General features: G+C 39.4%; 1 protein-coding gene across 1 annotated transcript in view; it reads left to right on the forward strand.

Moving 5' to 3' along the window:
- The window catches only part of RELN (reelin), a 265985-nt gene that overhangs the window by 228143 nt on the left and 25776 nt on the right, over positions 1 to 12066 (forward strand). Inside the window, exons 43-47 of the mRNA XM_018068188.2 lie at positions 146 to 293; positions 3593 to 3851; positions 5060 to 5309; positions 7599 to 7767; positions 10945 to 11085. Of these exons, the coding sequence (XP_017923677.2) occupies positions 146 to 293; positions 3593 to 3851; positions 5060 to 5309; positions 7599 to 7767; positions 10945 to 11085 (967 nt within the window). The remainder of the gene's footprint in view (positions 1 to 145; positions 294 to 3592; positions 3852 to 5059; positions 5310 to 7598; positions 7768 to 10944; positions 11086 to 12066) is intronic.

Genomic DNA, 12066 nt, shown 5'->3' on the forward strand with positions numbered 1-12066 from the left:
TTCTGGAATGCGTGGCATCAGAAACACTGAATATTTCTTCAGTCAGCATGTGATTTTTAATTTATCTCTCTTCCTCTGGAAGTAGTACTCTTGCAGTAGGAACACTTCAGAGTAAATCATAAATATGTATTCACTGTGTATTCAGGTCAGCTGGAGTCGGATAGATTCCTCCTTGTGAGTGGAGGAAAGCCATCAAGGAAATGTGGTATCATGTCTGGAGGAAACAACCTTTTCTTTAACGAAGAAGGCTTGCGTATGCTGATGACTCGAGACCTAGATTTGTCACAAGCCAGGTAACACAATTTCAAAAGGATTTCATTGAGGAAATAACATGCTGGAGAATAATACATATGTAATACTTCTATGGTAAAGGCAAGCTGACATATTCTGTGGTCCTTACACCAGCAAATATTCCATTTTAAATACTGTTATCATTTTAAATTAAATTTATCTTGAGCTTTAATTGGATTAACCATTTAAATGTTACTTTTTTCCTTGAATAAGAACTCCAGGATCTGATGCCCCACCTTCAGGAGTTTATGCAAGTTTTATTTCCTAAATCCGTAACATGAGAAATGGATTGCATGTCTTACAGTCTGGTGTATTACAAACCATTGCTGAAACTGGAGTATCCACTGGAAGTATAATTCTTACATTTGTCATCTCGTAATTCTTTCATTTCTGAAGCTTGCTTTCTTCTTATTGTGCACAATTTTTTTCCCAATAATTAACTGAGAAATTCCCAAGCCGGTGACAAGCTGTCACCAGCAATTGAAAACCAAATATTTTAGTGCATTCACAAATTATGTTGCATCATTAGAGCCTGCAGAGGAGATATTTGATGAGTGAGACATGCTAAGCAAGCCACATTAAAATTTTACATTGATATAAATTAATCTCCATCCTAATTGTGAGCATGCTAACAAATAGACATTGTTTTCTAATTTATTCAGTATCTTAGCTTATATCCTTATATTATTACTTTGGAAAGATTGCATTTTCTCCAAGACTTTTTTCTACTGATCTCTTGTAAACACCTTAATCCTCTCTAAGGTTCCCTGGGAAACACTTTAATAGGCTTTTTATTTACTTTTTGCTTGTTGGCATTGGTATTGAAGCTTTAAATAATGGTTTAATTGTAAAGCATCATGGTCTATAAAGATGCCTACTATCTAACCACTGTATTTTTTAGATCAGCACTTAGCTACTCCTCAGTGATGTGTAATATTAAGGATACCTGTAATTTGTAAGATTCCTCACAGCAAACTTTTTTCAGAACTTGGTAAATACAAACCTCAATTCTCTGCACTAACTTTATTTCCTGGACCATTCTGAAATTTAAAGACCATTTAACAAAACATACAATCTTGTAAGTTGCTCCATTAGACTAAATGATGTTTTCCCTATTGCTCATGTTCAAAGAACTGTCATTTATCTCTCCTCCATGATGGTCTGTAGCTGGATTTGCATGTATTGACCTCAAGGTGTTATATGGAGATAAATTACTTCTGTCTTAGGAAAACAAAGCAGAACATTCAATTTCTTGTATATGCTTATGAAAAATAGCAGTTATCAACAAATAACTGTATGTTCTCTTCTGAACACCAAGGCAGATTGCAATGGTGTTGCTGGAAGCTGCTCTTTAGTAACCTCAAGTAATTGCAGTGGGATTTTCTTAATTTCCAGACTGACTCTATCAGCCACCTGCAAAGCACAAAAACAAGGCTGTGACACATACGTGCCAAGTTCTGTACAGTTCTTGGGGAGAGGTTTCAGCCTATGCCAGGAATGATGAGAACAAGCATTTTTTAAGGGTACTAGTCTCAGTATTCACATTAAAACTTCCCCTTTCATTATGAGGAGATCCCCTGAAGTACACAGGCAAGCAGTTGTGTCTGTTGGGGCTGCAAACCATGCTCAGCACCTGGGGATTGAAATCAAGTGGAGTCTGCAATCCACTGCACACTGCCATCACATCTACATGTTAAAGAATTTAACACAGGGGACAGTATATAGCCATCATGGGGTACCAGTAGCTAAAACTGCACAGCATGGAATATCAGTAGGGGCAGAATATTTTAGGTATCACAACTGATCAAATCCCTTTCAATTCTGAATTACTAGAATATCCACACATTTTAGTGTTACTAGATTTACAAAAAAAATCTTTTTTTTCCGTTTCAAAATAGGCAGAGCCTTTGCAAATTATCTGTGGGATGAGCAGACAGATATTTAAAATTGCTTTTTATCTGCCAGACATTGTTACCTATGTTTGAGTGGGTTATTACTACATTAGTAAAAATTGAGATGAAAGAGTAGCAATGCACAGAAAGATGCAACAGAGACAAGGTCACCTGGGTTTATTTCCTTTGAATTATGTGGCGAATGTTGGAGTAAATCTGAGGAGGCAGAAAGACTTGCCAGCAGTGAAGCAAATCCATTACAGTTGATATGTTGATCCATGAGGGTACCCAGTGCTCCTTTATAGCACAAGCAATATGTTATGTCTGGTACATGGAGGTGGATATAATCTATAGTGAAAGCAGTTATATATAGTAGCAAGAGAAACTGTGAGTTGCAGCGAGGACTAGAATTAATTGACTTGCAGGTCTGGTGTTTTATTGGAGCTTTGTCTGCCCAGCACCTCTGCAGCCTCCACTCCCAGTGGATCTACCTGCAGATCAAACCAGAACAAGATTTTTGATATAAAACTTCTTTTGCTCCATTTCATTTAACCATGAGCCAGGCAGCACTAATGCAATAATAATTAGAACAGATACAACACTCTTAAGCTGTGCAAAAACTGTGCAAACATGAATTAGTACTTGTGATATCCCTGCAAGTCCAATAAGTAAATATCATTACAGCAGCAGTTCCCTCCACTCCAAGTGCACAGTAGAGCTATTTATGAGCATCAGCTGATGGGAAGAATTTCACAGTTTGATACAAGTCTATTGTGCTGCTTTGGAGAAGCCAATTAACTGGGGGATGAAAGCACTGGTGTCCCTGGGTGGCTTGGGCTGGCTTCAGGGAAGCCAGCACATTTAAACGGTGTAATTTAGACAAATTTCCTAGGCTGACTAAATGGACAAAATGACCCCTGAAAGTGAAATGTGCTTTGTTCTCCTGTCCGTATTTTCTCTGATTTATGCCAATGGAAAACTGGGATGCTTATTTTGAATTTAAGCATTTCAGCAAATTCCTAGCAAATTATGATCTACTTAGAGCATTGTTGCTTTTCTACCACTAAAATCTGTACTCATGGGATGCAGGGATAAAAATTTCACCCAGGATTATGTTTCTGATACTTGCAACACCATCTGCTATGCAGACAAAAGCTCAAAACATAAATGGCCAACTTTGTTCAGCCTCTTATGCCTGGCGAACTACTACACAGGCAAAATGAATTTTTGTCATCCCACCTGTCTGTCTACTTATATTCTGAAAGCTTTGAAAAGGAAATCATAAGATCTCCTAAAGGTGACTCCTAGAGCAAGAAATTACTGGGCTAGTCAACAGACAAACTCTCCAGTTTGTTGTGTAGGATGTTGTAGAAAATAAATCTTTCCAGTAAGTGGAAGATTTGTGTTAGATTTGTGCAGTTCTTCATGAGACTGGGATGTGGCAAGGGGGTACCTGACCCCAGGAGCCAGCCTGTGCTACTGCAGTATTCGCTCAACGGGGGCCTCACGTGGAGCCTTCTCCAGGAATTCCTCTTCAGTAACTCCAGCAATGTGGGACGATACATTGCCCTGGAAATTCCCTTGAAGGCCCGTTCAAGCTCCACTCGGCTTCGCTGGTGGCAACCGTCCGAGAACGGGCATTTCTACAGCCCCTGGGTAATCGACCAGGTGAGGAATCCTGGGGGGGAGAGGTTGGGTTTAGCACAACTTTAGGCTGTTTCGGTCTTAATGTTTCCCTTTTTTTGGCATGTATCATTTCACTGAGAAAAGCAGAAATTCTTTGTAAAAGGATATTTAGAGCACAAGTACTATTTGCTGAACTCGTGTTTTTAATGCACGATTTCTATGTGGGCTACTGAACGCCTGTTTTGAAGCTAGGAAGAGCTTTTATATGTGGGTAGAGCCTCAGGTTCACATTGCAGAAGGCCTTACCATGCAAAATGCAAGTCTGATTTCAAATTTCAAAAACCTTCATTTAAAATGTATCCAAATACGTAATTGGTTTGGTAAAATGTAATGGAAAAAAACCATAGAAAAATATCAATCTATATGAAAACAAGGTTTTGTTTCATATTTGATATTTGCTTCTATAAAGATTATTATATTACTTTGTATGACTTCATATAAATCACAAGAAACCCCACTGAAGTGATTGTGCTCCTAGCAGTCTTATTGGGCTGTCCAAGTTCAACTTGCTGAAATATTTATGAATGCTTTTTTTAAAGAAGTTAGTTCAGATTATTAAGAAAAACCCAGCCACTTCAATGTTGCGGTTACAAAATTTTACTTCCCATCCCTCCTTTTAGAAATTTAAAAAATCCTCCTTCTTCCATTTCTTTATCTTCGTTGAATGTAGTTATATTAGTTCAGAACAGTCAGAAACTGAATTCAGAGTAACAGTGAAAATTAATTCTACCTGGCTTGCTGTTGAAGAGTAAAATGCCGATGTCTTGCAGTCAATGGCAAAACAGAGACTATTTCCCACTTCTATCAGCAGATGCAACCTGATAGTAGTGCACTAGATTATAGTGGAGCTGAACAGTCAGTAGGAAAAACAACAGTGCAACTACTTTGCTTCTACTAACATTTATTTTTGTGAGCAGTTTTATTTCATCAAGGATGGAATTCATCTCCCTGAACTTCAGATTTGTATAGCTGAGCCATTCTCTTTAGGGCTCCATGATAGGAAAGAGATATTCCCCTTCCTCATAGCCTAAAATCTTTACTAAGTGAATTTGTCCATTTTGGACCAGCAGAATATATATACATAGACTGGCACATCTCTTCCTCCTCCAGGTTGCTAAGTCACATGTATGTTTGTGAAGACTTACAGACATTTTTTCTTTTCAATAACAATTTCTTGCCTAATGTTTCAGATTCTTATTGGAGGAAATATCTCTGGCAACACAGTATTGGAAGATGATTTCACCACACTGGATAGTAGAAAGTGGCTGCTCCATCCTGGTGGAACAAAGATGCCAGTCTGTGGATCTACTGGGGATGCTCTGGTGTTCATTGAGAAAGCCAGCACTCGCTATGTTGTCACCACTGATATTGTTGTCAATGAAGACTCTTTCTTGCAAATAGATTTTGCAGCATCCTGCTCTGTCACAGACTCCTGTTATGGTAATGACTTCTTAGTACTTTCTGCCCTTACTCTTCCTCTGCTGTTGAGGAAAGTTCACTTGTTTTCTGGTTCCATTATTCACTGCAACAGGAACTGAGAAAAAAAATAAGTCTGCATGCTTCTGTTAGAAATTGTAACATCAGCTTTTTTATTCCATGTGTCTGAAGCCTAAGATAAACTGAAGTCTATTATTCCCTCAGAGCGTTTAAGTTGCAGTTCAATCCATTAAAGAAAAAGACTAACAGCTGCCTTACTCAAATCCATTCACCAGTATATAACATTCACTGCCTGGAGTGGTGCTGGTGGTCCCAATAATAAGCAACTGGGTGTTCCCAGCATATGTTTCTTGCCTTGCGGTTTTGCATTTTTGGTGTAGGAAGTCTCAGTTCTGATCTCACTTGTACCTCTACATCTAAGAAATCATTTATAACAACATACATCTGACACTGCTAAGGCAGCATCAACTGCAAAAATTTGTATCTTCCGTATGAAATAATGAACATGTATATAGATATATATGTATCCATGTAGGAATGTGTGCATAGATATATGCACTTGTGTATATATGTATTTATATGTATATATATATATGTTTATGTACACATAATGTGATTTTTAATTATGTAGCTTCCTTTTTTTCCATATGATGTCTATTGAGTGCAGAGCCAGCCTTTATACGTGTATATACACATATATACATAGAGATACACAAATAAATAAAAATGTGCTCTGTTCTCAATACACATCACATAGAAATTAAAAATTGGCTCATTATGTGATTTTTAAGGTGCACAAGAAATAGGTCTTTCTAGCTTTCGAATGCCTTTTTGTGCATCTTAAATTACATTCTTTTATGGTAGGTTTTGGAATATACAGGTTTTCTATGAGGAAGAGAATATAATAACCATCATGTGGTATGTGTGAATTCACTGAGTTGCTGACAATTCCTCTAGAATTCTGTATAAAAATGGGAAAAAATTTTACATGGAGTCCCCAAAGTGGTTTCTCTGATTTTGCAAATCTGAAGCTTCTCACATGCTTAACAATATATTTTTCTTTTGGTATTAAAAAGACTACAACATCCTAAGATCATCTCTGCTACGTTTAAAAGTGTTTTAGGCAGCTGAGCTATATACTGACAAAGAAACAATTCCTTTTTTTGTTTGTTTTTGGTTTTGTGTCGTTGTCTACAACACTTGCCATTATCTTAACTTCATATTAAATTAGGTAGGACACTACCTAATCATGCTTCCAGTCATGATGAATAAAGTGCTTCATTTTGGTGAGGGAGATTTAACACTAAAAACTCACCCTTGTTGCTATCCACTTGTCCTTGTATTTCTATAGCACTGTCTTCTGCGCTGAAACATCAAGTAGGACTGATTGGGTGATTAAGGGTAATTCCCTGTGCATGAGGGTAGAAGAAATGGGTCTGTAGTAATCAAAAAAAGATCACAGATTTATCACCCCTGTCACTGCAAGCCATGCTCCTTGTTCTACACAGCCAGAAGGCCTGGCAGCTGGAACATTTACTTCAAGTTACAGTTCTGTGCCTATTGTTATTTACTTTTTAATGGCTGCATGAAAGTTTAATCTGAAGTATTTAGTAAGCTTGACTAACCTTTTTTTCATAATAAAATTTATAAGCCACAGACATCAAAACAGTGAAATTGCTGACTTTCGCTGAGGAATGAATACATTCGTTTAATGTGGCTAGGCTGTTTGAATGAAAACAAGCTCACTGACTAACAAACTCAAATTAAAATTGTTTATGCTGGATAATGAAATGAGCTGGTCTGGAGGAAGGGTGGAAGAGTGACTAAACCGTCTTGAGACAGAGCCAAAAGTTTGAGTGTTGCTCTGCCTTAACAACAGTTACATCCTGAATCTCACCTTTCAGCCTGAAAAACAAAAAAAGTTGATGTTTTTGATGCTGTCACATCATTTTCTTGCATGCTGCAGCTACAGAAATTGGCTTGCCTTAATCCTGGCAACTTAACAGATGATTTTGTCTTTGCACCTGTGATCCCTTGAGGTAGGTGGCAGATGCAGAAGTGTGCTGCAGACTTCTCCTGAGCTATAGCTATACTTGCTGAGCAACATGTAGCATATTCTCTAGAACTGCCACCAAAGGAGGTGGCTTTGTGCTTGTGACACAAGTGTTTGAAAAGTTCTGAGTGGTTATTTTGTCAGTGTAGACTTGTGATGCTCTCTGAGGCTTGCACTTTATTGTGGAACTATGGATATAAGTCTCCAAATTAAGCAATTAACCATCTTTCCACCCTTAGCTATTGAACTGGAATATTCAGTGGACCTTGGGCTCACCTGGCACCCAATTTTGAGAGACTGTCTTCCTACTAACGTGGAATGCAACAAGTACCATCTCCAGAGGATTCTCATTTCGGACACTTTCAACAAGTGGACCCGGGTTACTTTGCCTCTGCCTCCCTATACTAGGTATCTCTTCTGGTTTTCTGCAGAATAAATCTAAATGCATAACTAGCTATTTATAACATCATGACACTTTATAGCATTAAAACAATTGCATAATACCTTGCATTTCTGTTTGATGTACATATATAGGAACAAATAAGTATGAGTAAATGAAGCTTCATCCTGCTTTGCATAAAAATTGCAAAGCTCTTCTGTGTGCGTGTTTACTTTTCTTATTTATAGATAGGAAATTCTTCTTCTAGCAAGGGACAGAGGGAACACTATAAAGAATCACATGTTATCATCAGCCTCACTAAATTCTGGTTGTTTTGGTGGCTAATTGGACTGGCTGAATCCCCACTGCACCCTGTGCTTGCTGTTACTGTGTGTTTTAAATATAGCACTTTTCAGGCTGCTTGTTTTTCTGTGCATTCTTTGTATCCTTTGTGTCTCTCTCAGCTTAGATGCTCTCTTTATTGTTTATACACATGACCTCCTTTTCCTTTTCCTACGTTCTTTTGTCTTTGAGGGAAGAAAAATTGTGGGATTTGTTGGGAGGCTGCAGTGAAAGGAGCTGTTTGGGACTGTCAGCACTATTGGGGATGCTGCCATGTTTTCTACAATGCCCTGAAAACTGCTGGATTTCTGATTTGTTTGTCAAAAAGATCCATCTAGGGACAACTGGGTAGTTCAGCCTTCCTGCTGACATCCTTCTAGATGTGCTGTTTTGCAGTGACAGCTGTGACTGTCTCCCGCACAGTGATACCTGATAAAGCCCAAAGTAAAGCCCTGCCAACACAGGTAGCGAGGGCGTCTGGCTCTCAGCACAAGTTGATGCTTTGCTCCTCCTGCTGAGCCCAAGCTCCTCACATAGGCATAGGCTGAGCTAACTGCAGGCACAGAAGTACCATAGTGCAGGCAGAGCCTTGAGAAGGTTGTCGTGAAAGATGACAGCTAATGCACATGTGAGTTTGGAAACACAGACATTTATTTTTTAGCAATTGTACCCAGAGCACCTATACAGTTGCCACACATTTTGAAATTAGTGGTGGAAAAGTCCATGTTCTACCACTAATCATTTGGAGCATCTAGACTCTTCCCTACCTTCAGTGCAATTATGTCAAGTAATAGTGCTTTTTTAGGAATTGTTCCCAGTATTGATCTTCTCTGCTTCCTTTTTTGTACAGCTTCACTACATATTGTCTGTAAAATCCATTACCCCAAGAGTTCTTGTACAAAGACTGTAAATTTGCGTTCAGGACAGTCTTTCTGGAGTTGAATAGGATAAATAAGGGCTAGGGTTGATGTTCCAAACCTATTGAATTTGGACCTGAAAGGAAGCTACCACTTGAGATAAACTTAGATTTATGAATAACTGTGATTTTAAAACCAGAGAGTTTTTTGAGCGGTATATGTCAAAAGAAGTCTGATGCCCTACCGAGGCAAAGATTGCCCTTCTGTCCAAACTGATAATTGTATTTGTTGGCTCAAGTAATACCATTTTCCAAAGATATTAAGATAGGTATTGCATGAGAGAGGTTATTACAACCTTATCTCATAAGGAGAGACGTTGAGCTTTAGGATAAGGAACGGTGCAGCTAATAGGTCTTTTGGTCTAGATGCAGTATGATTTTTATGCTTCTTTATTATTTCAAGCTGTGTAATAGCAGGTGTGTGTCTCCAATTTTTTTGTGCCTGTATGTTTTAGGGACTTGCAGGTTATGTAGTCAATAGTTTAGCCTGGTGCTCACCACCCATGTTTGCATAGCTTTTTAGGGCACCTGTACTCCAGACCACTATGTAACCTCTGGCCTGCAGAAAGCAATGAACACTTAAAATCAGATCTGATTTTGAAATGCAAATACAGCTTCTCATAGGAGCATCAGCTCTATAAATTGTTAGTGAAGAACCAAACCTAAAGCAGGCAGTGTAAGATATAGGTGCTAATCTTTGTTCTTAAAGTGCTTCCTCACAATTTTTACATTTCCTTTAAAAATGCTATTTGGTGGGCAGCTAGAGGGCTCACAGTAGATTTCTCTTTAGATAAACATGTTATTTATTCATCTCATGCAGCATATTCATAAAGAAATAATTCATAGAATAATATTGACCTTATCATAGAAGGTCCATTTTTACACTGAATAGTTTTGGGGGATTTTGCTATTTATTTGTTTTGGTGTTTACAATAATTGTGATTTCTCTTTGAGTTGCAAAAGAAAACAGACTACAAGAAGTTCAATGCTGCCATCTAGTGCTGTACAGCAAAACAGGGACTACCTTGAATTTATAATGGTATTTTTGACAAGTTACAGAAATTCATCTACTCACAGCTCTTGACTCATGGTCTACACCTGCATGAGCTGAATAGCTCTTTGGCATCCCCTGACTGTTTTGGCTAGATTTTCATCATCTGTCTTGGGAGCTGAGACACTTAATTCACATATGGAGAGCTAAGCCTCTTTAATCAATAAAATGAAAATGATTTACTGAAAAGAGCCAGGATCACACCACAGATCATTTCTTTGCATTTCCAGTCAAACCCTGGGTGGAGGGGAGGGAAGAAACTGCAAAACGTGGATAACACTGCAAGCCCTGCATGGCCTCTCTCATCTGTCCCCTGTAGATTTATAATGGCAGCATCTTATCTAGGAGCCAACCCACTCTGTAGAGTTGCTCTTACCTAAGTGTAGTTGGGAGAATTCATAGAGAAAAAGTTGAGTTATTTTGCTGACTTGGACTGAAGCAACAAAACTCTGGCTCACTGTGAAACCTGGAGGATTTGGAGGTTTCTGGCTTGATCCAGCTCCCAGCTATCCCTCAAGTTTGGATTTTTCCTGGGATATGGTTATGACTGAGCTTCCATTTGGATGTACCACCATCTTCCTACCCTCCTCTCCATTGCACCAACTATGACCCACTGGCTTTGCTTTTACCAGTGATCCCTTTCCTACTTCCCACACTCTCAGCATGCTACCAAGCACTTGTGCTTTGTCCTGTTTTCAGAACTTGTGCCTCCTGTTCCAAGAAAGCACCCTCTTCTTGGAAGGACGTTGTCCATTGTCAGGAATCAGCCCTGAGTTGTGCTGATACCAAACAAGTCTTCCAAGAGCAGTCTAGCCTCGAGACTGACATTTCCTTTCAGTCAAAATAAAGATTAGCTTAGCTAGAAATCGACCTTTCTGTCTGTCTTTCTCTCCCAAGGTCTCAAGCCACTCGTTTCCGCTGGCACCAGCCCGCTCCTTTCGATAAGCAGCAAACGTGGGCAATCGACAACGTCTACATCGGGGACGGCTGCATAGACATGTGCAGTGGCCATGGGAAGTGCACCCAGGACAACTGTGTGTAAGTGTCATCTGTTCCCTGTCCTGCCCAGCACTGCAGCATTTCACTCCTCCTCTGCCATTTTAATGAACTTCAGGAAAAACTGTGAGAGTTTTTCAAAGCAAGGTGGATTTTGCTGTTAAAGCTGAGCAGGGCACTGGGACCACTTGGGAACAGAAATAACAAGCAGAAGGGTAAGTGTGGGGGTTGGCTCTGCCAGACCTCTGCCTGTTCCTGCACCATGACCAATGCAGTCCTTTCCTAGGTGGCAAAGCATTGCCTCTGCTGCTGCCTCTGCTGCATCTTAATTCTTCTCCCACCAGGCAGGGAGAAGATATCTCTTGAGTTTGCACACCCCTCTAGGGACGTACAGTCCTGCAGCTTCTCAGAAGTTGTCATCCTTATTCCCAAGGGGTTTCACACTATGTTCCTGTGCTCTCAGCTTGCTTCTGGGTGCAGAGAACCTGGGCTGGAAGTGGGACATGTCCACTAAACATGATATATGCCAGTTCTTCAGAAGGCCAGATTTTGCCTTTTGACTGGTGTTAACTTGATGGTCTGATGCATCTGCTCCATGGTAGGGTTTGCCAGGGGAGGCAGACTGGCTTAATCCTCAAACTATCTGCATAACAGTTGACATAGAATCCTGCAAAGCTAACAAACAACAATCAGATCTCCCCAGATTTGCCTGTCTTGGCAACAGCGAAATACCTTCCAGATGGACGTATTGCTTTTTTTTCCAGCCACAAATGGCAACAGAAATGGGAGAATGGTTGTATAATTGCACTGTGACTTTATTTGTTAGAAATATATTTCACTGTAGAATAGACATATTATTGTGTTCTCTATCCTGACAGCACTGAAGTACCAAGACGCAATCTCCGTGGTAAAATCTCATAGTAGCAGAACACATTTCCATACTGTTATCCAGTCTTTGACACATCACAAGAATGTTTTTCAGAGGAGAAAAAAAGGGAGAACTATATAAAGAAACAACAAGAA

Source organism: Manacus vitellinus, unplaced genomic scaffold (genome assembly GCF_001715985.3).
Source record: "Manacus vitellinus isolate BGI_N305 unplaced genomic scaffold, ASM171598v3 scaffold_13_pilon, whole genome shotgun sequence".
Classification (NCBI taxonomy): domain Eukaryota; kingdom Metazoa; phylum Chordata; class Aves; order Passeriformes; family Pipridae; genus Manacus; species Manacus vitellinus.